The sequence below is a fragment of the Colletotrichum abscissum genome (assembly GCF_030869225.1).
Source record: "Colletotrichum abscissum strain IMI 504890 chromosome Unknown Scaffold_14.1, whole genome shotgun sequence".
In the NCBI taxonomy this organism is placed as follows: Eukaryota; Fungi; Ascomycota; class Sordariomycetes; order Glomerellales; family Glomerellaceae; genus Colletotrichum; species Colletotrichum abscissum.
Genome location: NW_026850032.1, coordinates 709,502 through 732,058, shown reverse-complemented (window position 1 = coordinate 732,058; position 22,557 = coordinate 709,502). Strand labels below are relative to the sequence as shown.

At 56.1% G+C, this 22,557-nt stretch overlaps 7 protein-coding genes across 7 annotated transcripts; 4 read left to right on the top strand and 3 right to left on the bottom strand.

Moving 5' to 3' along the window:
• Nucleotides 1-6,693: 6,693 nt before the first annotated feature.
• Nucleotides 6,694-7,865, bottom strand: CABS01_06810 (cell division control protein 2; the record flags this gene model as incomplete). The annotated part of the gene is made up of 3 exons (XM_060540175.1): nt 6,694-6,976; nt 7,039-7,714; nt 7,829-7,865. The coding sequence occupies 3 exons, from the start codon at nt 7,863-7,865 to the stop codon at nt 6,694-6,696; spliced, it is 996 nt and encodes a 331-aa protein (XP_060403859.1).
• An 872-nt stretch (nt 7,866-8,737) lies between these two features.
• CABS01_06809 (alkylated DNA repair protein AlkB) lies at nt 8,738-9,835 on the top strand (the record flags this gene model as incomplete). The annotated part of the gene is made up of 2 exons (XM_060540174.1): nt 8,738-9,011; nt 9,072-9,835. The coding sequence occupies 2 exons, from the start codon at nt 8,738-8,740 to the stop codon at nt 9,833-9,835; spliced, it is 1,038 nt and encodes a 345-aa protein (XP_060403858.1).
• Nucleotides 9,836-9,988: 153 nt separating this feature from the next.
• Nucleotides 9,989-11,597, bottom strand: CABS01_06808 (iron-containing alcohol dehydrogenase; the record flags this gene model as incomplete). Its single annotated transcript, XM_060540173.1, has 3 exons — nt 9,989-10,419; nt 10,479-11,514; nt 11,568-11,597. The coding sequence occupies 3 exons, from the start codon at nt 11,595-11,597 to the stop codon at nt 9,989-9,991; spliced, it is 1,497 nt and encodes a 498-aa protein (XP_060403857.1).
• A 939-nt stretch (nt 11,598-12,536) lies between these two features.
• CABS01_06807 (peptidase family S58) lies at nt 12,537-13,703 on the top strand (the record flags this gene model as incomplete). Its single annotated transcript, XM_060540172.1, has 1 exon — nt 12,537-13,703. The coding sequence occupies one exon, from the start codon at nt 12,537-12,539 to the stop codon at nt 13,701-13,703; it is 1,167 nt and encodes a 388-aa protein (XP_060403856.1).
• Nucleotides 13,704-14,769: 1,066 nt separating this feature from the next.
• CABS01_06806 (lysyl-tRNA synthetase) lies at nt 14,770-16,852 on the top strand (the record flags this gene model as incomplete). Its single annotated transcript, XM_060540171.1, has 5 exons — nt 14,770-15,050; nt 15,109-15,155; nt 15,209-15,349; nt 15,501-16,784; nt 16,842-16,852. The coding sequence occupies 5 exons, from the start codon at nt 14,770-14,772 to the stop codon at nt 16,850-16,852; spliced, it is 1,764 nt and encodes a 587-aa protein (XP_060403855.1).
• Nucleotides 16,853-17,249: 397 nt separating this feature from the next.
• Nucleotides 17,250-18,801, bottom strand: CABS01_06805 (cytochrome oxidase assembly protein; the record flags this gene model as incomplete). Its single annotated transcript, XM_060540170.1, has 2 exons — nt 17,250-18,345; nt 18,419-18,801. The coding sequence occupies 2 exons, from the start codon at nt 18,799-18,801 to the stop codon at nt 17,250-17,252; spliced, it is 1,479 nt and encodes a 492-aa protein (XP_060403854.1).
• Nucleotides 18,802-19,354: 553 nt separating this feature from the next.
• CABS01_06804 (uncharacterized protein) lies at nt 19,355-22,307 on the top strand (the record flags this gene model as incomplete). The annotated part of the gene is made up of 3 exons (XM_060540169.1): nt 19,355-19,843; nt 19,912-21,999; nt 22,125-22,307. The coding sequence occupies 3 exons, from the start codon at nt 19,355-19,357 to the stop codon at nt 22,305-22,307; spliced, it is 2,760 nt and encodes a 919-aa protein (XP_060403853.1).
• Nucleotides 22,308-22,557: the final 250 nt, after the last annotated feature.

The window sequence follows — 22,557 nt, the reverse complement described above, 5'->3', positions numbered from 1 at the left end:
TGCGTTTTGCTTCTCGTTCGAGTTTGCACGCCCTCCATGTGGGAAATCGAGTAGCCTCAAGCCCCGCGGCACCCTGGACTCGCCCCGCGCGCACCGCGTACTCTTCTCTCGTTCCCAGGTCCCCGGTCGAAAGCCTCCCGTTTGCGGCATCGCCGGTGACGTGCGGAAAACTTCTTCGTCGCCTTCTAGCGTCTTTCTACTGGCCGCACCGTCACTTTTCTCAGGCACACGTACGCTCGCAGCCTTTACTTTTCCCCTCAAGTCCGGTGCGGGAAACAAACCGAAGGCCCCAGGGCCAGAAACGGCCCCATCCACACAAACGCTCCACGCGATTTCGTAAAGGTACGCCCAAGAGTCTGCTACACGACTTCTGATTAGTGCTCAAAAGGCATTGATACGTCGACTCTGTTCATCTATTGCCCTTTTGAACGCAAGGCTTGGCTGCCCGGGCAAGCAGAACACCAGGCACAGAAACCATAGCAGACGCCCGTCGGGAAGCCTCTCACTTCGTCGTGGTGATCTTTTTCGTGGAACCACAAGCTCATCGGGGGGACGAGTAGCAGAGTGTCTCTCATCTTGTCCCCTCTAGGTATGGTCACTGGAGCTTCGAAAAACTCTCTTCCGCTAGACTTTTCACGAAATCGTTTACGGAGGTCTCACCCATCGGGGCTGTGCTGGAACACTTTCCAGATTCCCGGGTTTTTGCCTCCCTCCAAAGCCTATCCCCAATGATCCCCCGTTTAAACCTGTTTCTTGGGATCATCATAGTTTCGCACGTAAGAAACAGTCGCCGGGCCTGTCTTACCACTTTGAATAAGATTTCCGGGTACGAAATCCGGGGATTGGGTATGAGTTTAAGCAGCAAGCAGCAGCTGAACCGCAAGCCCGGGAATCGAGATAAAGCTGGGAACGTTGGTTCCGTTTCGTTCTGGTCGTCGGTGGGTAGTGTTTGGCCAGGTCTGGTTTGGTCTGAGGTTGGCGATGTTTCGTCGTTGCCCCTCGTCGTAGAATGACGTGTGACGGTGTGTGATGTGGCACACTCACTCACTCGCGTACTGACTGCAGTCTCCTTCTTTCGTTTAGGTACTCCTCTTCGGCGTCGTCACCAGAGCTTACGTAGAGGAAGAGACACTGACTACCGCAGTCCTTTCTCCTTGCGGATTTGACGTATTAACTCCGGACCCTCTACCATGGTTTGTCCCCCTTCGAGACTTCTTCTACTGCCGACTGGTATCCTACAAAAGTTCCCATGACGGATGTAAAGCCTCTTCTAGCCTATCTGGTGCTCTACTTGCTTACGCAGCTGACTGTGCAAAGGGATCAACCGTCTGAACCGATCTACCCGTTGTTTGTTTTGTTTACGTTTTGTTCGGCACCAGACCCGTAAGAGATAGACCCCTGTTTTTTCCCCTCCGTCTATACCCATTCATTTTTACCTTTACACATTTGAGAGGGGAACAATCGCCGGAAATGGTATGGAGTTGTTGACTTTACGTGATGGCGGCAGATGAGGAGAGGTGTAGTCAGGTAAACACGGACACGGATTCTTTTCACCCGTTCTACCGCGGTTCCTGGTTTTTTGTGGTGGGTGGTTTTACCAGAGCGGCTAGACTAGATACGTTCAAAGGCGTTCGTTCGCCTTTTCTATCCCGCGCGAAGGTCTCGGTCCGTAGGGACTTGCGTCGTTTCGAGCCTTGATCGTTGTGGTAGCTTTCTCCTCCAAGGGAGGCTGCCTGCGGTGCACCTTTCTTGGGCACTCTAGATTACTCATACACGCCGACTCTTTTGGTGTGGTCACACACACACACACACACGATTACACAAATCGAGCTCACCCCGGATACACGGAAAGATGTAGCCCCGGGGCAGCGCGGCGATGGGGGGACAGTCACGACATTTGAGACATTGCTGAATTAGGTAGTGATTGGGTTCTGTTTCTGGGTGAGCTAGCCTCCCGTCTCTGGCCTTGTGAATATGTGTACGGCCAACCAGTGTGCCGTCGCCGCCGCCGCCATCGTCGTCGTTGTTCTCGTTGGCGTGTGGTGCTTGTTCCCGTCTCGCACCTTTCCCGCCTTACGCGTACTTTTCTCTTGGTGAGAAGCTTCTCTCTCGTTGCTTCTCTGCTTTTGACGATGGCTTCGGAATCATGGAAAGGGAGGCAACGTATGCAGGACTTTGTGGTCCCGATTTGTGTTTTTTACGACACCGGTACCCTATCGCTACGACGGGAAGCAAGCTTCCCGTTGATGAGTCTAGTATCTCAATCAAGTGAGGCTTACTTTTTGCTTCATTGTGTACATGTTTTTACGCGGAGATCCTTATTCATCGTAGTCCCCGCTTACCTGTCGGCTATTCGTCGATCTAGCATTGTTATCAAATCACTAGGTAGATATCAGATAGAATGCTCATCTCGTCTATCGGTTTAGTGAAGTGCGCGCGTGTGTGATCGGATCCCGTTCGTCCCGTCCGGGGGAGGATCGTCCCGCCGCCGGGAGGGAGGGAGGGAGAGCGCTCGGCGGGGTAAGCGGGGAGGAGGGAGGTACGGCAAGGTGCCGATGCCGATGGGAGGAGGGACGATCTTCTTCCTTTCCATTCCCTAGTCGCCGACGCCCTCATTCCTCCCGTCGGCCTTGTGCCTTGTGAAGTCACTGACACGAGTACGTGAGGTAAAGGTCAAGCAGCAGTGGCAGGTGAAGATACCACGCGGTTCTGATGGCCGGTTTAGGAAATATCTTACATTCTCCTTTTTCATCTTGGCAGAAAGGAAAGGGTTGCGCATGTTTACTTGTTTGCCATGCTTCTTGTCATTGCTCTTTCCTATTCGGGAGAATCTTATCTCTTGGATTATCATTGGACTGGAAATCCAATGGTGGAATTCAAGTAGGTAGCGGGTAGTGTCTTCCCACATTTTTTTCGTCCCTCCCATTGTTTGTCACCAAGGCATGGGCGGACTAAACTCCGGCTTAGGAAACCGTTTCGTCGTGGGGAGGGGGGGGCCGAGGAGGTAGGTAATAGGGCAGGAAGAGGTGGATATTGTCACATTCTAGCTTCTACCTTGGAAGTCTTGAGAATTGATACTATGAGGCTAGGGTAAGAATTCCATTACTAGAGGCGGCGCGGGAAACGGGATGATCGTCCTTCCGTTTGAAGGATTTGTGTAAACCGATAGCTAGCTTCATGATCGTCTCTGGGGCGTTTTCATCACACTCGCTCGGAGCTTGCTCCAGCCAGTCACTGCTATCACGGCTGTGAAAGGGCATACGCAGACACGCACTCACTCGGCATCGGAGTGTAGATCCTCCTCCCCCACCCTTTCTGATATCACTTGGAAAATGAAGCCGTTTCGTAGGGCGACCCATCTAAGAGGCCGAACCATGAAGAAGGCAGGCGATGTGCGGAAGGGCGTCTATCGCTAGAAGAAAAGGCGTGATGAGAGAGAACGGGTGGCACCCCTCCCGCGCCGCTCAGCCTGCCGAATCCTTCGATGCTGGTTATTTCTCTCCCCGCGCCCACAGTCTAGATTGAAAGGAAAAGTGCGTCGATTTCGCGGTTGAGGAGGGTGTGGGAAACTCTATATTGTGTGATGTCTTCCAACGATGGACGATGGGGGTGTATAGGGTAGGTAGACTTACACCGTCTCCTATTCATTGTCCATATCGAACCTGTTTCTGTTTATTCTGTTGAAATGTGTTTGCCCCTCTCTCCCCCCTCTCTTTCCTTCACTACAATGTCTCAGGTCGTTTGTTCCTGCGCGAAGATCCCTTCTAGCGCTTCTACGTTGGATTCCACCTAGCCTCTTTCGGTGAATGCCTTTTTCTCTCTCTCTCTCCATTGACGAAACCACGCCCCCGTATCCTACCGTGAACGAACGGTGGATAATAAGAGAGAGCAAAACTCCGCGGACGCCCGGCTGACAGAATTCGCCGGGAAAGGCAACCACTCCGACGACTGCCGCGCGGGCGGATAGCCACCACCTCCCCCGAGTCAGGAACACCACGATAGCTCGGCTGCCTACCTACCTCGACTCTTTGCCTCTTTTTTTGTTCTTCGTTTCTACAAACAGCAATGAGTAGGGCAATTCAGGTCGGCGAAGTGGGACGTTCCATCGCAAGCCACCGTTTTGCTGTTCCTTGGTCCGCCGATGAGTATTTCCATCACCCACGTGCTCAACAGTTTTGCTGGCGTCTTTCTCACGATACTCACTCGAAAGTTTTCGCCGCATGTGGGATGTTCTCCGAGGGATTACGTCTTTGCACACCTCTGTCCCTCTATTCTCCTCTACCTCAGCTACGAAACCTAAATGTAAGGTAAAAGAAGGGGATCCAGAGATGGGACTGAATGGGCTTCCATCACGTAGTTCCCACGCCCCTTTCCCCTCTCTCGCCCTTTCACGCCAGACCTGTTCGGTTCATTGACTCCCGAATCACAAGGGGACCCTCTCGTCTCTTGTGAGAGAATGATACGACTTTTTTTTTACCACGTGTTTCGGGCCAGGGACACACGCTTTTAGCTCCTCAAATGCCGGAGAAAGTCGAATGATTTCCTGACGTAGAGCTATCTTTGGGGCTGGAAGCAGAAGACATTGATTGTTCTGCCGGATGTGGTCGAATTTGCCCACGATGGCTTCACTTGGGAACGTTTGGTCTGTGCGGATTGATTTCCGCGAGGAGGTATTTGAAACCAGAATGTGTGCGGAACTGGATGGGCATTCTGGTCAATATCCCTGCTCGAGCGATCATGTGCTTAACGGGTATCATTCAGCCGCAACATGCGGCTTCTTACTACATTGCAAATTCTTCTCGCGAGACTGAAAGGTAGCTTCTCGTGTAGCACCATCGCTAAGTCTCAGGCCCACTTGATATTGATCTCATTTACACCTCTGCTTCTGCCAACTGAAGAAGTCCCAAGGGCGATGAAGCGATAACATTCACGCCAACTTCCCCAAACCTCGGACAAATATACTAGACAAGTTTACCCGTAAAGTCATCTTCTCAGAGATTCCCAGTGATTCCCTATGGTCCAAAGGGAGAAACCCATCAAACGCCGTTCCCAATAACTCCCCCCCAGCTGAACCACCCTTCCCCCTTCGCCTCTAAAGCCACAACATTCCAAACCACCTCCATCTCACGCTAGATACTCGCACACTCTCTTCCCCGTGTCGCAGAACACGATCTCGAACGCTCTCCCCCCTCTGCCCTGCATACGCCAAACCCACCCCAAAATCATTCGACGCAACAAAGGCGCCAGAGATCGGTCATCCGTCTATCCCAGCAAAGGTCCCTTGGCCGTTAGACTCCAGCGGTGGCCCCAGGTAGTAGTATCGAAAGCTGAGGAATGGACGGCGCGGATGCACGGGTAAGCTAGCTAGCGGGGACACATCTACATCTCCCTTTGAAAAAAATCGAACCGGCCAAAACTTTACATGGTCGGATGAACTGATCCCTCTCACCCTCTATAATCCAGTAGCTGACACCAGAACGGGGGGGTCTAGGCTCTCATGCACGAAGGGTTCCGTCTCGTCTCAACACACCACCGAGCTATAGATCTGGAGCTTATGCAGTAAGGGTCTTGACGCCGTTCGAACTCTACGAGACGGGAACCAGACTATACAGAAGCATTGAGATAGCTCGTACGCCAAAAACAAAACCTCGTAAAGCAAAGTCTAGAAGCATCGATTTCTTCAAAGAGTCGATGCCCCCCCCCCCCCCCCCCCCCCCCCCCCCCCCCCCACCCCCCCCAAAAAACAAAACAAACAACAACCCTACCTGGGTCTCTTTTTTTTTCTGCTACTACACAAAGCAAGAAAAAAACAAGATTTTTTTTTTATTTTTTTACCCCCCCCCCCCCCCCCCCCCCTTTCTTCCTCAGATGAACCTCAAACAGACACAAGACAGGCCATGATTCTTGCTTGTGACATTATTTTCAGCGGCAAAAGGCAGAATGCCAAACGAGTCTTTTTTGTTCCATTAACCTGCCCTACCGAGACCGACCGTATGCATCATCTTACTCCGTACATTAAAATTTACGACAAAAGAAAATTGAAGAAGTCAAGTTGTCCTCCTTTGTGTTTGTGTATGGGATGGTGTTTTTGTTCTGCTTGTTCTTTCTCTCGTTATATTGGGGGAAGGCTGCCTCCCCCAGTTGTCTGGTGGCACATGGACTGGACAACCGGTTGATGATCAAGTCCCACGATGTGTAATGTGCCGCTGAGCCAAACGCAAAGTGTCGAGACGTACACATCATCTCTTCCCGTCGCAATATCCGAATGCCCTGACAACCCATCATGTGTGACTGTTGTGCGCATCCTTGCATCCGCAGACGTGTCAAACTGCCAAGTGCCGAACTGAACCGGTTACCCACGATTCCCCAGTTACCTCTTACTAACATGGCCTGATGCACAGTTGGCCATGGTCCCGCCCCCTTCAGCGGATAGAATGGTAAAAGCCTGCTTTTGTGCAGGTGAACCTTCAATGACCAAAAGGGAGACAAGCATAGTCTCGCAGTATCCTGAAAACCCGATAGGATACTGATCATAGAGTCTGCTGTTTGCCCTAGGCCGGCCCCCGAAGAGAAAACCCTTTCCCTCTCCCTTGTGTAACGAAGGTATAATGCAAGGACCAAAAAGTGATGTGATTAGAAGCGGCCGAAGCGCTGATGCTGCATCGGAACCGCGCGCTGGACCACGGGAAACTCCTAGTTGCCGTAGTGTCCGTTGATGCGGCCGCCGCTTCTGATGGTCTGGCCAGAGTGCTGGTCGGGGTAGGTCTCAAAGTACGGGTGGTTGCAGGCGGCCTTGGCCGAGATGCGGCTAGCGGGGTCATACACCAGCATCATCTCGAGAAGCTCAAGACCCTCTGCATCAAGGTTCGTGCAAAGCGGCAGAGACTCGTCGCGGATCCACTTAGGGAAGGAGCTCTTGAAGTCAGGGTAGGACGTGACACCGGGCCAGACATCCTCGGTCGGCGTTCCGAGCGAGCTGCGGATAAGTTTAGCGACAGGTACAGGGTGAAACAGGGGCTGCTTGACAGGAACACGTACCGGAAGATCTTGAAGATCTCGTCAATCTCGGAGTCGCCGGGGAAGAGAGGCTTGCGGGTGCACATCTCGGCAAAGATGCAGCCAACGGACCACATGTCGACGCCGGTGGAGTACTGGCGTCCACCAAGAAGAATCTCCGGGGCACGATACCACAGGGTGACGACCTCGTGGGTGTAAGTGCGCAGAGGGACACCGAAGGCGCGCGCGAGACCGAAATCCGCCAGCTTCAGGTTGCCGTCTCTATCGATCAACAGGTTCTGGGGCTTGAGATCACGATGAAGGATGCGGTGGGAGTGACAGTAGCGAACGCCGTCGCAGAGCTGCCACATGAACTTCTGGATGACGTTCTGGCCCAGGCCGAGGCGGCCAAGGTACTCGGAGCTGCCCTCGGGAAGGGCCTTGCCGCGACCACCATCGTTGACGGGGAGAGACTCCATGTACTTCTTGAGGTCGAGATCGAGGAACTCGAAGACGAGGTAGAGCTTGTGGCCATCGGCATGGACAATGTTGAAGAGGCGCACGATGGTGGGGTCGCGCATCTCCTTGAGGAGGGAGATCTCGCGGATGGCGGTGGAGGGGACGCCCTCGTCCTCGGCCTCCAAGCGAATCTTCTTCAGCGCCACGATACGACCGCCATTGAGAAGGTCTCGGGCCTTGTAGACGACACCGTAGGTACCTGCAAAAAGAAGGTCAAGTCAGTATTTACTTGTGACAGGTGGCAGCCGACCGGTGTTGCGTCATGCCATTCTAGGTCGACTGTCCAGGATGGCGTTGTCTGGGGCTTGCTTACCTTCACCGATCTTCTCGAGCTTCTGGTAGTTCTCCATGGTTGCAGTGCGGCGTATTTATCCGGGGGATCAATTCGTAGGGAAAAAGACAAGCGAATTGATTGAGTCCGATCGCAGGGTGGTCCAAAGAATGTCGAAGGACGTTGTCACGATCGGAACGGCCTTTGTTGTTCGGGTGGGTTCAGGTTCGTTGTGTGGTCGGTCACCTCGAAGTGTGGAGGGGCACAGCTGAGGGTCTCTCCGGGGCAGAGAGTGAAAGACGGGAGTCCAAAGGGAGGAACGTTGTCGTCGTCAGGGGGGCAACAAAGATGCACCACAAGAAAAAAGGCAGGAGGGGGAAACGCAGAAAAGTCGAGGGTCGAAGGGCCGTTACAAGGGGAGAATCTCCATGGGGTGTTGTCGTCGATGTCGGTCGCAAAAGGCCCAGGCGGGATGGGCGTTTTTCGTTTGGCGGATTGGGCGATGTTTTGTGGTGCTAAAATTGCAATCCGTTGTCGTTGTTTACTAGCAATGAAGAAAAACAAGGCGCGATCTGATCTCACCCAACCAAGGCCGCTGGAGGGAAGGGTCGCGTCTGCGGAAGGTGGTAGGGTGGCCTGGGCTCCCCTGGTTATTGGTGGGCTGCCCGCGTACCTGCTGTGTTGAACCCCCCCTCGATAACGAGCTTATCCTTTATCCGATAGCGATAAGGTCACTGCTGATGGTGGGGTCACGGACTGGCTCACTCTTGATTTTGTACCGTAGAGTCACCAATTATTCTCATACGATGCGAAGACAGAGGAGACGTGAGAGAAAATTACCCAGTTGGAATAATTCGTTGATGGACGACAAAATCCAATAACACTCATTTTATTTTATAATACCGATACAGCTTCCTCATACACCTCCGAGACCCATTCACTCCCTTCACCATGACGGCTGAAATTGTCGAGCTCGACGCTCATGAGCAGCCCTCGGAGGCGATGCGGGCACAGTGGAAGGGATACTCCAGAGCAGACCAAAAAGAACTCATAAATGGAGATTCTCTCGATGATCCGAGATCTCCAGAACAAGCCGGGAAATTCTCACAGGCTGGCAAGATTTCCGTTGAGCAGCTGGCCGCTGCTTTCTCACACTTGGGCCCGCATGCCGTCGATACCTCGTTACTCAAAGAAGTTCCCATCTTATATCACCCACTTCTGCCAGGTAGATGCCCGAAACGAGACAACTCAAGACGTAGAAAGTTTTCTAACATATTCGCTCAAGGCCTTCTCATAGTACCGGATTTGGTTCCTCCAAAAGTACAAAAGACCCTGCTCTCATTGATGATCAACCGAGATCTCAGCGTCCCAACACACCAAACCAATCTTCACCTGCACTATGACCTGCCCTACCCAAAGGCCCAAGACGGGTCCGCCGAATCCTTCTTCTCATACCCGCCCGAGCCAACACCCATATTCACCCCCAAGGACCCCTCCGTCCACAAGCCCTTATCCATCAAGCAGGTCATGGAGCGCCGTCTTCACTGGGTCACGCTAGGCGGCCAGTACGACTGGACGAACCGCATCTACCCAGAAGAGCGCCCGCCACAGTTCCCGTCCGACATTGCCAACTTTCTCGAGACCATCTTCCCCGAGACCCTGGCCCAGGCCGCCATCGTCAACTTCTACACGCCCGGTGACACGATGATGATGCACCGCGACGTCAGCGAGGAGACGGACAAGGGTCTCGTCAGCCTGAGCTTCGGCTGCGACGGCCTCTTCATGATTGCGCCCAACGAGCCGGACAAGATCTCGGACGAGGCGAGGGCGACGGGGAAGGAGTACCTGCTTCTCCGCATCCGCTCCGGCGACGCCATCTACATGACCAAGGACTCACGGTTTGCGTGGCACGGCGTGCCCAAGGTCATGAAGGGTACTTGCCCTGATTACTTGGCTGACTGGCCGGCAGAAGATGGAAAGTACGAAGAGTGGAAGGGCTGGATGCAGAACAAGAGGATCAACCTCAACGTAAGACAGATGAGGGACTGATGCCAAAAATCATCGACCCAAAGACAAAAAAGCGAGAAAACAATGCAAAAAGGTGATTGCTCACTACCTGAATTACTCAATTTCTTTTTAATTCCATGATTATATCCTGGCCCCTATCACTGCCCAGTACACACGGTTCACCAGTCCCAGACTTTACGAGTGCACCAAAGAAGCCTCAAACAAACCCCTCAGCTGCTCCCTCTCCTTCTGCAACTCCGTCTCCAACCCAGGCGCCAGCATCAACACTCTAGCCTGCGGAATTGTACCCTCGACAAGGTCGTCCAGGTGTTCCGTACCGAAGCCCAATTCCTTGATACCGGCCGGCTGATCGCCCAGGTCCGCCAAGAACTTGGTCAGCGCGTCGGCCAGGACCTTTCCAGCGTCCTCCTTGCGCACGCGCGAGACGTCGACGCCAAAAGCCTCGGCCGCCTGGAGATGACGCTCAGGGTTGGAGGCGCCCGTGAAGCGGAAGACGGCGGGCGCTGTGACGGCCACGGAAACCCCGTGCGGGATGATGGGGTAGGAGACCTTGTATCCCGCGTGCTGGTAGCCCGGGTTCTGGCCCGAGATGGGGTATGACATGCCTGTGTTATCTCACATTAGGGGAGGAATTCTCGTAAGGGGTGTACTTTGAGGAACGTACCGTGGCAGAGATGGACGCCGGCATTGCCGAAACCGACGCCGGCGAGAGTCGCGGCGAGCAGCATCTCGCTTTGCGCCTCATAGTCGTCGGGGTTCTTGACGGCACGGGGCAGGTACTTCACCGTGGCTCTCAGCGCATGGAACGAGAAGACGTCACTAATGGGGTTGGCGCCCTGGTACGCGGGTCTCAAAATGGGGTTCTTGGGCCGGGGCGTACGCTCGTGGTAGGGGATCGCCGTCCACGATTCAAGGGAGTGGCAAAGTACGTCAAGCCCGGAGGCGGCTTTCACGGCCGAGGGCATCGTGCGGGTGTTGAGCGGGTCACAGATTCCGAGAGTGGGCTTCAGATTGCGGTGAGCGACGCCCGTCTTGGCACGCTTGGAAACCAGGTCGAAGATGGCGGTGCCCGTGGTCTCGGAGCCCGTTCCCGCGGTGGTGGGCACGGCAATCAGCGGCTTCAAGGCCTTGTCCACGGGGCGTCCGTTGCCGAGGGGCGCGTTGACGAAGTCGAGGAAGGGAGCCTCGGGGTAGCACGAGTACAGGTTCATCAGCTTGGCGGTGTCGATGACGGAGCCGCCGCCGACGGCGAGGAAGGCATCGGGCGCAAAGGGACGGGCCCAGTCAATGGCCTCGCGGATGCTGCTGTCCTTGGGCTCTACGCGGGTCTGGTTGTAGACCTTGTAGTTGATGCCCTCGCGGTCGAGGGCTTCGCGGACCTGCTGCATGGCGAAGAGGCCGTCGACGACGGGGTCCGTGACGACGGCCACGCGCTTGGCGCCCATGTTGGCAAAGTCCATGCCGACCTCTTGCGTGGAGCCGGGGCCGAAGCGGATGGAGGAGGCGGCCATCTCAAAAGCGTACTCCTTCTGCGGGCCGTCTACGGGGGTGGCATAGCCGCGTTTGTTGCTCGTCCGGAGGGGTCTCGGTGTGAAGTTCAAAGGGTTGTGGTGGTGGTGATGGCCGGGGTTGGTATGGCAGGGGCATGATGGCGGATGTGCCTGGATTGTCCGCAAGAGGGATACGGCACGAGACGCCGCCTGCGATCTTGTGTGAGTGAGGGATCTGTCTCGAGAGGGGAGCAACTGCTTACGTTGGGGATGACCCGAAGTGAGGGCGTCATGGTTAACTGTGAAAGAATATGTGAGCGGTCAATGGAATGGTTGCACCGGACAGTCTATAAGTTGACGGCTGATAGGACGCTTCACTCTACGCAAGATGTGAGAAAACAGGAGAGAAGGTGTGTGATGAAGCTGCTGCAAGGCTATGTGAGAGAAAGCGATGTCGGATTTGAAGTCCCGCGCCTCCTCCGCACAGGGCTCTCAGACTGGACAGGGAGCTTGGTAATGATGGTCACTCCGGGGGTTGGAGCAGCTTCCCCGCATTCGGACCCCACTTGCCGGCCGAGCGATCTGTGTGTGGGGCCCGTTTGCCGAGGTACATGTACCTGATTACCTCCCTTTTCCGTCCGCATTGATTCATCACCTTACCTTGGGCCCATTGAGTACAGTATTTATCTTTGAAAGATGCCTGGTTCTAGGCTGCTGTCGACGGCCCATGGAGGGATTTAAACACCGTCAGCATTGAACGTCAGAAACGCGAGTACACACGGATGGTTAGCCCGCGCTGACACCGCAACGTAAGCGGAGTTACGTCCACAGTGAGGTAGCGGCACCACTTGTGCCAAATCCACCTGCCCAAAGAAGCTGGCCGAAGGAAGTGAAACCACGCGCGATCTCCAGGCATTCGTAAAAGTTCTGGCTCGGACTTCGTTCGACAACGCAATTGGCCAATGGATCCATGATGATATCCTCTCATGCTGATGCGGCCTTGGTCAATTGGTGGATGCCATTCGATCCTTCATCGGCGAAGAAAGAAAATGGAACTCGAACGTTTACAATATTGCGACACGCCACTTACGTTTGCTGACCACGATGCTTCTACGATTGCGAAGATGTATAAAGACTGTGGTTGCGGCTCTATAAATGGAACCTTAAGAACAGAGTTGTCTGACTTCTCACTTTCAACTTCCACTCTACAGCAACTCAACTGATTCCACGAGATGGCTACACAATCAACTCCTCGCGGCCGCATCCGCGATGTCCTACCCAACCTCGACCTCGGAAGATGGCCGGCGGGACCCAAGAACTCCATTACCGATGTTCCCGGCGTCCTCGCCTCAACGCAGAGCATCCGCACAGAGGAGGGAGTCAACACGGGCGTAACAGTCATCCTCCCCCGCCGGGAATGGTTCAAGGAGGCCTGCTACGCCGGCATCTTCCGCTTCAACGGCTCCGGAGAGCTGACCGGATCCCACTGGATCGAGGAGACTGGTCTCCTCGCCAGCCCCATCGTGTTAACCAACTCCTTCTCGGTGGGCGACGCGTACCGTGGCATCTACGAGTACGCCATCAAGCACTACTCCAACGAGAACGGGGAAATCGAATGGTTCCTGCTACCCGTCGTCGGCGAGACCTTTGACGGGTTCCTCAACGACATCTCCAAATTGGCTGTAACATCCGCACACGTCGCAAAGGGAATCGAGTCCGTGACGGACGACCCCGTGCCCGAGGGCAACACGGGCGGCGGCACGGGCATGATCTGCCACTGGTTCAAGGGCGGCACCGGATCCTCGTCCCGCGTCGTGCCCGGGATCGACAGCGAGGGCAAGGAGACGAGCTACACCGTCGCCGCCCTCGTGCAGGCTAACTACGGCAGGGCGGCCCACCTCCGCATCGGCGGCTTCCCCGTCGGCCGCACTCTCGCAAAGGAGAAGAAGGACACGCTGGCCGAGGTCATGGCGCACAAGGACAAGAAGGACGGCTCCATCATCGTCACCATCGCCACCGACGCGCCCCTGACGCCCATTCAGTGCCAGCGGCTCGCCAAGAGGGCCACCGTCGGGCTGGCGCGGGTCGGCGGCTACGGGCATAACCCCTCGGGCGACATCTTCCTCGCCTTCTCTACGGGCAATCGCATTCCCGTACAGACGCTGACGACGGAGACGCAGGAGGTGGACCCGTTCAAGGCCAAGGCGCTCAAGGTTGAGTCGGTTGACGACACGAGTATCAATGCGCTTCTGGAGGCGGCGGCGGATGCGACGGAGGAGAGCATCTACAACGCCTTGTCTTCGGCCGAGACCTTGAAGGGCTTTTTGGGACACACAGTCGAGGAATTGCCTCTGGATCGTTTAAAGGAGCTCATGCAGAAATACGCATATGATTCGTAGGAATTTAGCTTGTCTACCCAGCGAAATAATTGCCCACTTCTTGTATCGTTTCGGTGGCTAACGCAGTCTCCTTTCCCATCCAATGCTCGTGTGTGTCTTTCCTGAATTTCGACCTACCTGATCCAGGGACTCTGGCTTGGTTATTCTGTGATTTAAAGGTCATGTAAAATTTGTATCCATACGCATATCTTGTTCGTGCCAGATACCTTAAGCCAGGTTCAAGACTCAGCTCATGTCCAGATGCTGCCAATCTCTTCCATCCTCCAGACCCTGAGGAATGACTGCTTTCAAGACACATGTATATTCATAGCAGTAGTGTTTTACGAAATTATCAATGACTTGAGGTTCAAATGTATCCGTCTTGGACTCGTCCTCATGCGGCCGTAGCTGGTGTCTGCTCATTTGACTGACTGTGGCATACAATAGTCATGATGACGGGCGAAGAATGAACTCATAGATATCATATGATGCACTTGCCAGGTGTACTTACACCCATGTATTACGCTCTGATATTTTGCAGAATAGTTGACCGTGGGGCTTTGCATCCGTCTGGCTAGGTCAAGCCAAATGACAACGCATCGTTGGAATAGGATAATCATTGAACAAGACACATCTACCTCAGAGATTTCAGTATCTACAGAAGCACGCAAAGTATACTAGACCATCTCTCTGGGCCCTGGGACTTAAGTGAGACCGCTCTTGCAGCATCGTGGACTCCATTCAGGGGCTCAGGGGTAGCAGTGCGAGAATACAGTGCTGAGCTTATCGTGGCACAGCCCGCCTGGCAGGGAAAGCACCCCTCCCCCCGCAGGTCGCTCTGCCCCTCCATCGAAGGCGGTGAGTCAGGGCAAATGAGTCAATGGCACTACCCCGCCGTAGCCAATGCACTGCTGCCCCTCGTCCCGGCATTAAATAATTTTGACTGGTAAAACTTCGATCGCGAGACGCAAGACAAATTTGGTGAGTCAACCTCCGTTCCCTGATTTAACGACGGGAATTCCCCCGCACACCCTCCCCCAGATTCTGTTTCCTGACAAACATCTTGTGGACACAGCAAACCGCAATCATGGCCGACTCAAGTGCTCCCGAACCCCCCACCGAGCAGGTCAAGGACCTCAAGGTCGAGGAGACTGCCAAGCTTCTCAAGGATGAGGTCACCGGCGAGATGGTCTCCAAGACGGAGCTGAAGAAGCGCCAGAAGGCCCGCGAAAGAGAGGCTGCTAAGGCTGCGAAGGCCGCCGCTGCCCCTCCCAAGCCTGCTGCTGCCAAGAAGGGCAACGCCGAGGCCGACGAGAAGAACCTGGACCCCAGCCAGTACTTCGAGAACCGATCCCGCGCCATCAACAAGTGCGTATTTCCCACGGAGACGAAGAAGCGGTTGTATAGGCTGACAATATGACGATAGGCTGCGCGAGACCAAGTCTCCCAACCCTTACCCCCACAAGTTCCACAGTGAGATCTGCAAACACCATTATCCCTTGACTTTTATACTGATATCGTTGCAGCCGACTACGACTTGCGCAACTTTGTCAAGGACTTTGGTCACCTCAAGTCTGGCGAGCATGACAAGGAGAAGGTCGTCCGCGTGGGCGCTCGTATCTACAACAAGCGTGCCTCCGGCAACAAGCTCTTCTTCTACGATATCCGTGCCGAGGGCGTCAAGGTCCAGGTCATGGCCCAGGCGCAAGAGGTTGCAGAGGGAAGCCCGTCATTCGAGGACCAGCACGTCCACCTTCGCCGAGGCAAGCATTGAGTTTTCTGTCTGAGTGAGAAGCATGAAATACTGACCGCGCACAGGTGACATTGTTGGTATCATTGGATACCCCGGCCGTACCGCACCCAAGTCCAAGATCGAGAAGGGCGAGGAGGGCGAGCTCTCCATCTTCGCGACCGAGTTCATTCTCCTTACCCCCTGCCTGCACACCCTTCCCGACGAGTACTACGGCTTCAAGGACCACGAGGAGCGCCACCGCAAGCGTTACCTTGATCTCATCATGAACGACAAGAGCCGCCAGATCCTTATCGCAAGATCCAAGATGGTCACCTACATCAGACGTTTCTTCGACGACAGGGACTTCATCGAGGTCGAGACGCCTATGATGGGTCCCATCGCTGGAGGTGCCACCGCTGCCCCCTTCAAGACCCACCACAACGACCTCGACATGCAAATGTTCATGAGAATCGCTCCTGAGCTCTACCTCAAGGAGCTCGTCGTCGGTGGCCTCCACCGCGTCTACGAGCTTGGCCGTCAATTCAGAAACGAGGGCATCGACTTGACGCACAACCCCGAGTTCACCACCTGCGAGTTCTACCAAGCCTTTGCCGACGTCTATGACATCATGGACCTGACCGAAGAGCTCGTGAGCGGCCTTGTCAAGCATGTAACTGGCGGCTACAAGACCAAGTTCCACACCCAGCACGGTGAGGTCTACGAGGTCAACTGGGAGAAGCCCTGGAAGCGCTTTGAGATGATTCCCGAGCTCGAGAAGGCCACGGGCGAGAAGTTCCCTCCCGCCGACCAGCTCCACACTGCCGAGACCAACGAGTTCCTCCAGAAGGTCCTCAAGAAGATGAACCTCGAGTGCTCACCGCCCCTGACCAACGCCCGCATGATCGACAAGCTTGTTGGCGAGTACATTGAGGAGCAGTGCGTCAACCCCTCCTTCATCTTCGGCCACCCGCAAGTCATGAGCCCTCTCGCCAAGTACCACCGCGACATTCCCGGTCTGTGCGAGCGCTTCGAGGCCTTTGTGTGCAAGAAGGAGATTGTCAACGCCTACACCGAGTTGAACGATCCCTTTGACCAGAGACTGCGCTTCGAGGAGCAGGCCCGCCAGAAGGACCAGGGTGACGACGAGGCCCAGCTCATTGACGAGAACTTCTGCATGTCTCTTGAGTACGGTCTGCCGCCTACCGGTGGCTGGGGTATGGGTATCGACAGAATGGTCATGTTCTTGACCGACAACTACAGCATCCGTGAGGTGCTTGCCTTCCCCTTCATGAAGGAGGAGAAGCAGGGTGAGAAGAAGGCCTCCGCGGCTGAGGTCGTCGGCGTCAAGCCTGTTCCCGAGGAGGGAATTGGTAAGTCTTGATTGCTTTCCGCTGCAGCGAAATTTTGAGGCTAATAATGCATCACAGCCCACAAATAGAGAGTTCTCAATATGGCTGGGATCGGATGTCAAGACGAATCGCCCTGTATGATTGTCTACAAGTGACGCACGCGGAGAAGATAAAAAGAGAAAGTGTACGCCCCCAGTGATATCCGGCAGACGTTCCATAGTCTAGAGTTGAGCTTCTATTACGAAAAAAATGAACAAAATGTTTTTGAATGGGATAGATTCGAGGTACATGATGACCGCCTCAAAGGGCTGGCTGTGTCCATCCGTTGTTGCTACAATGTTATACATATCTACTTGCTTTTGTGTGTATCGTACGTGCCATAATGCAAAAAATGCTGTCGCTGCCAAAATGCAGTTAAACCAAACAATGTAAAACTGTAACTCTGTAGGGAGCAAACCGCAAGCCATTGGGATAATGGACTCGGGCCTAGGAACGCCTGCTGTACTTGATAGCCTTCGCCTTGGCCTTCATCCGCTTCTGGATCATGGCCAGGGTTGACTTTGGCACGCGCAGACGGTGTCCAAGGACCAAGGCACCAGAGAGCAGCGCCAAGGCGCCGGCCTGGTGCGCCGCGGCCAAGGGCACGGGGACAATGTAGATCAGAGTGCTGATGCCGAGGGCGGCCTGCATGAGGACGAGGTGGACGGTGCCGAGGACGCCCTTCTTGACGTTGGCGGGGAGGGCGGCGGCAACGCGGCGGGTGCGGGAGTAGGCGAAGAGGGAGAGGATGGAGCAGAGAGTGGTCATGGCGAGGATGCGGTGGTCGAGCTGGACGGTGCTAGGGTTCTCGAGCATGTTGCGCCACCAGAGGTCGGAGCCGTCCTCCTTGCGGGAGTAGAACTTGTCCCAGAGCTCGCCCGAGGGCGGGGTCAGGCCGAGGCCCATGTAGGGGAACTCGTTGTAGATGAGGCCTGCGTCGAGGCCGGCGACGAGAGCGCCGGACATGGCGGTGGTGAAGACGAGGGCGACGAGGGCGAAGGAGAGGCGGCGGAAGGTCTTGATGGCCGGGTTGCGGAGGGCGGCGAGGGCCTTGTTGGCGGCGGCGGGGTCGGCGAGCAGGCGGCGGGTGCGGAAGACGGTGAGGGCGGACAGGAGCATCCAGGAGTAGCAGACGAAGGCCGTGGCGAGGTGGGCGGTCAGGCGGTACTGGGAGACGCGCGGGTGGGAGCCGGGGGCGAAGAGGTCGTCCTTGAGGCCGGATTTCACCATCCACCAGCCGATGAAGCCCTGGAAGGCGATGAGGCAGGAGATGCCGCAGAGGTTGACGGCCATCTTGGGGGTGACGCGGCGGCGGGCGATGAAGTAGAGGGTGGGCAGGACAAAGGACATTCCGATGAAGCGGCCCCAGAGGCGGTGGGACCACTCCATGAAGTAAATCTTTTTGAACTCGGCCAGGTCCATGTGCGGGTTGAGGAGCTTGAATTCGGGGGAGGCGCGGTACTTTTCGAACTCGGATTCCCAGTCTTCCTGGTTCATCGGGGGCATGGAGCCGGTTACGGGACGCCATTCGGTGATGCTCAAGCTGCATTGGAAAGGGGTTAGCTGCAGTGTCCCTGGGAAGCAGTCCAAGAACAGGAGGGGGGAATTATCGTTACCCAGATTCAGTCAGTCGTGTGAGGCCACCCCAGACGACGATGCCAAAGACGCTGACAGCGCTGCCGACGAGCCAGTATCCCACAGACTTGGAGTTCGTCTCAGGCCACGCCCTTTTCTTGGTGGCCTTCTTGGCCTTGGCCACAGCCTGCGCTGCGATCGAGACGGACGGCTTGTCTGCAATGACGGCGTTGCTGCTAAAGTTGAGCGGCGCCTTGGTCTGGGTGAAGCTCCGGGTCTGCTGCTGAGATCGTACGATGGTGTCGAGGACGCGGGACGGGGACGAGCGCCATTGCGGCTGTTGGCGCTGGCATTGGCGGCACACGAAGAGCGAGGGGGATGCCCTCACGGCGAGCCTCCGCAGGCCTGGTGCGAACGACGCCATACTGGTGGTGGTGGTGGTGTTGGTGGTGTTTCCAGAGTGCAATTGGAGGTGGAGGTGTGGACGTTGTAGGTATAAATGAATCATAGAATAAATTATTTTGGAAATCCAGGGCAGCCGAGTGGTCGGACTTCCCTGGCTGGTCAGTTCCGGGTCCCTTCGGCTTGATCAGTGTGGAAAGTGGGCCCACTCGTTCGATCGCGCAAAGGTCCCCTGGACTCTGGAGTCGGCCTGGACGGTCAGTGGACGCCGGTGGGCAGCGGCGCGGAACAGAAAACTGGAGACCACTGGAATCCAACACTTTGACAATCGAGCAGGGGTCCGGGTCTTGGAGTGTGCCCCGCTGTAAATTTCTAGCTCACCGCCTTGCGCCCACTATGGCAGAATTTGAAAAAGTTGCCCATGCTCGCTGCTTTGGGGAACCACGAACTGTGTGTGTGCGCTGCAATCCGAGCTGAGGCGGGACACGGTCGACGACTTTTCAACTTTTGTTTCGGCGTCACTTCTTTCGCAACCAAAGTCAACACCTAATTTTCGTCTACTTTGTACACACAAGATGCCCCCCGGAAGGCATTCCCATGGGCGGCAAGCCCACGGCCGACCTCTGCTCTCCAGCAAGCCGGCGGCAAAGACCTTCCGCAAGTCGAAGAACAAGGCCCAAGTCAAGGCCCTCGACGCCTTCACCACCGCTTCCGAGCTGTACGCGCCCAAGGAGAAGCGCACTCCACGCTTCCGCGAGATCGAAGCCGCACCGGAGGCTAGGAAAAAGCGCCGCGCCGCCGACGACGATGACGACGAAGATGGAGAGGACGACGAAGACGAGGACGACGACCAGCCCAGGCGAAAGAAGGCCAAGCCATCTGCTGGCGGCGCAGGCGGTGACTCCGACGAGTACCAGAGCGACAGCGACGGAAACGAGTGGCACTACGGCGTTAACGAAGACGAGGATTCGGAGCTCGACAGTGACGAGGCCTTTGGCGATAGCGATCACGAGGATTTCCAGGGTTACGCATTCAGCGGTAGCAAGGGCAAGAAGAAGAACCAGGTGGGTGGCGAACAGAGCGTTTTGATATGCCCACGAGAGAGCTTCCACAGCTGACTGAGATTACACAGGACGATTCAGAAGAGGAAGACGACGAAGATGACGATGAGTCCCTTGGCGAGGACGCGATAGACCTGGCCCAAGCCCTCGACGAGTACGAGTCCGACAAGTCCATGGCAGACCAGGACGGCCAAGACGACTCGGACGCCTCAGACTCCGAGGCCGAGAGCCCGCCCTCCTCAGACGAGGACGAAGACGACCAGGAAGCGGACCCCTCCAAACTCGGCGATCTCCAAAAGTTCATCGCCAATTTTGGTGGTGACGACGAAGACCAGGATGCCGCCCCCACAAAGCAAAAGCAAAAGATCAGCTTCAAGGACCTCGGCCTGTCCGGCGTCAAGGACGCGCAGATGCGGAAATCCGTCAAGCTCATGGCCAAAGAAGAAAAAGAAGCGTCCCGCCCCGGCGCGGGCAAGAAGCTCGAGGTGCCCCTGTACAAGCGCCAGCAAGACCGCCTCGCGCGCGCGGCGGCCTACGAGAAGACGAGCGAGACCATCGGCCGGTGGCAGGAGACGGTGAAGCAGAACCGCCGCGCCGACCACCTCGTCTTCCCGCTGCCGCAGAACGCCGCCGACGAGGGGCTCGACAACCGCGAGTTGCAGGCCATCACGGCCAAGAACTCGACGGGCAACGAGCTCGAGCAGACGATCCTCAACATCATGCAGGCGTCTGGTCTGGCGATGAACAAGCAGGAGGAGAACGCGCGCGCGAAGGCCGAGAGGGAGGAGGGCATGTCAAAGGAGGAGCTGCAGGACATGATCCACCAGCGCCGGCGCGAGAGGGAGCTCGCCTCGCGCGAGACGAAGCGCGCGGCGCGCATCAAGAAGATCAAGTCCAAGGCGTACCACCGCGTCCACCGCAAGGAGAAGGAGCGCGAGGCGGCGAAGCTCAAGGAGGCCATGGCCGAGAACGGCGACGTCGAGGTCGACTCCGAGGCCGAGCGGGATGCCCAGGACCGCGCGCGGGTGCTGGAGCGCGTCGGCGCGAGACACAGAGATTCCAAGTGGGCCAAGCTGGGGTCGTCCAACAAGCGCGCCGTCTGGGACGACGAGTATCGCGCGGGTCTGCACGATATGGCGCGCCGCGAGGAGGAGCTGAGGCGGCGCAAGGAGGGCCGGACGGGCGATTCTGACGAGGAAGAGGAGGAAGAGGACAGCGACAGCGAGGACGGATCCGAAGACGGGGAGGGCACCGGCCACCGCAGCGGAAAGGAGAACAGGAGACTCCTGAAACAGCTCGAGAGCATCGACAACGAAGAGGACGACGGCCCCAAGTCCGACCTGATGAAGATGAAGTTCATGCAAAAGGCCGAGGCGCAGCAGAAGAAGGCAAACGACGAGCTCATTGCGCAGATCCGTCGGGACCTGGACTCGGGCGGCAGCGATGACGAGGAGGAAGACGAGGTCACGGAGGTGGGGCGCAAGAAGTACGGCAGCGCCGCGCAGCCCGCCGTCTCGGCCCCAGCGCTGTCGAGGAAGCAAAAGAAGGCCGCCGCCGCTGCCGCCCGGGGTGCTGACGTTGACATGGAAGACGGAGACGATGCGCTCAACAACAGCGCCGTCAACACGGGCTACTCCCTCACAGCCGAGCCCTCGACGACGGGCTCGGCCTGGTCCTCGGGCCCGCGCAAGAAATCCGCAAAGACGGGCGGCAAATCCAGCGGCGCGCGCGTAGAGGACCTAGACAACTCCCTCGCCATCACAGCCTCCTCCTCCAAGCCCAAATCAAAGTCAAAAGCAAACAAGAAAGCAACATCAGCAGCCGACACCTCCTCCTCCGAAGACTCCGACTCGGACTCCCCCGACTCCCACCTGCCCCTCGCCATTCGCGACATCTCCCAGATGGACAAAGCCTTCGCGGGCGACGACGTAGTCGTCGATTTCGCGCGCGAAAAAGAAGCCATCCAGACCGCAGACGACGACAAGATTGTCGACAACACGCTCCCCGGCTGGGGCGGCTGGGTCGGCGACGGCGTGAGCGCGCGCGAGAAGAAGCGCCAGCAGGGCCGGTTCGTTACAAAGGTCGAGGGCGTCAAGAAGGCGAACCGCAAGGATGCCAAGTTGGAGAGGGTTATCATCAGCGAGAAGCGCGTTAAAAAGGTATGCATTCCCCCCCCCCCCCCTTATTTCCAGACTATCTGTGGCATCTCTCTCCTTTCCCTCATCTCTTGTTTCGATACTTCCATCTCTCAAAGTGAAAATTCATTCCTAATATCGTTTCATAGAACGACAAGTACCTCGCAACACAGCTCCCTCACCAGTTCGAGTCCAAGGAGCAGTACGAGCGCTCGATCCGCCTGCCCATGGGTCCGGAATGGGTCACCAAGGAATCTCACCAGGCGGCGGTCAAGCCGCGCGTGCTCAAGAAGCAGGGTATCATTGCTCCCATGTCCAGACCGACAATGTAAAGAGGTTTTTCGGGGACTAGAAAAGCAGAGGGGTGGGACACTGGGTGTTGAGACAACCTATTTTCTTATTATTACATGCTACTACCCCAGATAGATCATGTCACGGCACTCTCTATCTCCAGGGTCATAGTTCAAGGCGTCAAAGGCAAATACAAAAAAGTGCAATTCTTGGTTCTTCAGACAATAGTGGTATATATTCTCTCTTATTCGGAACAAAGACTAGCGATTACGGACCTTGCGAACCAATGAT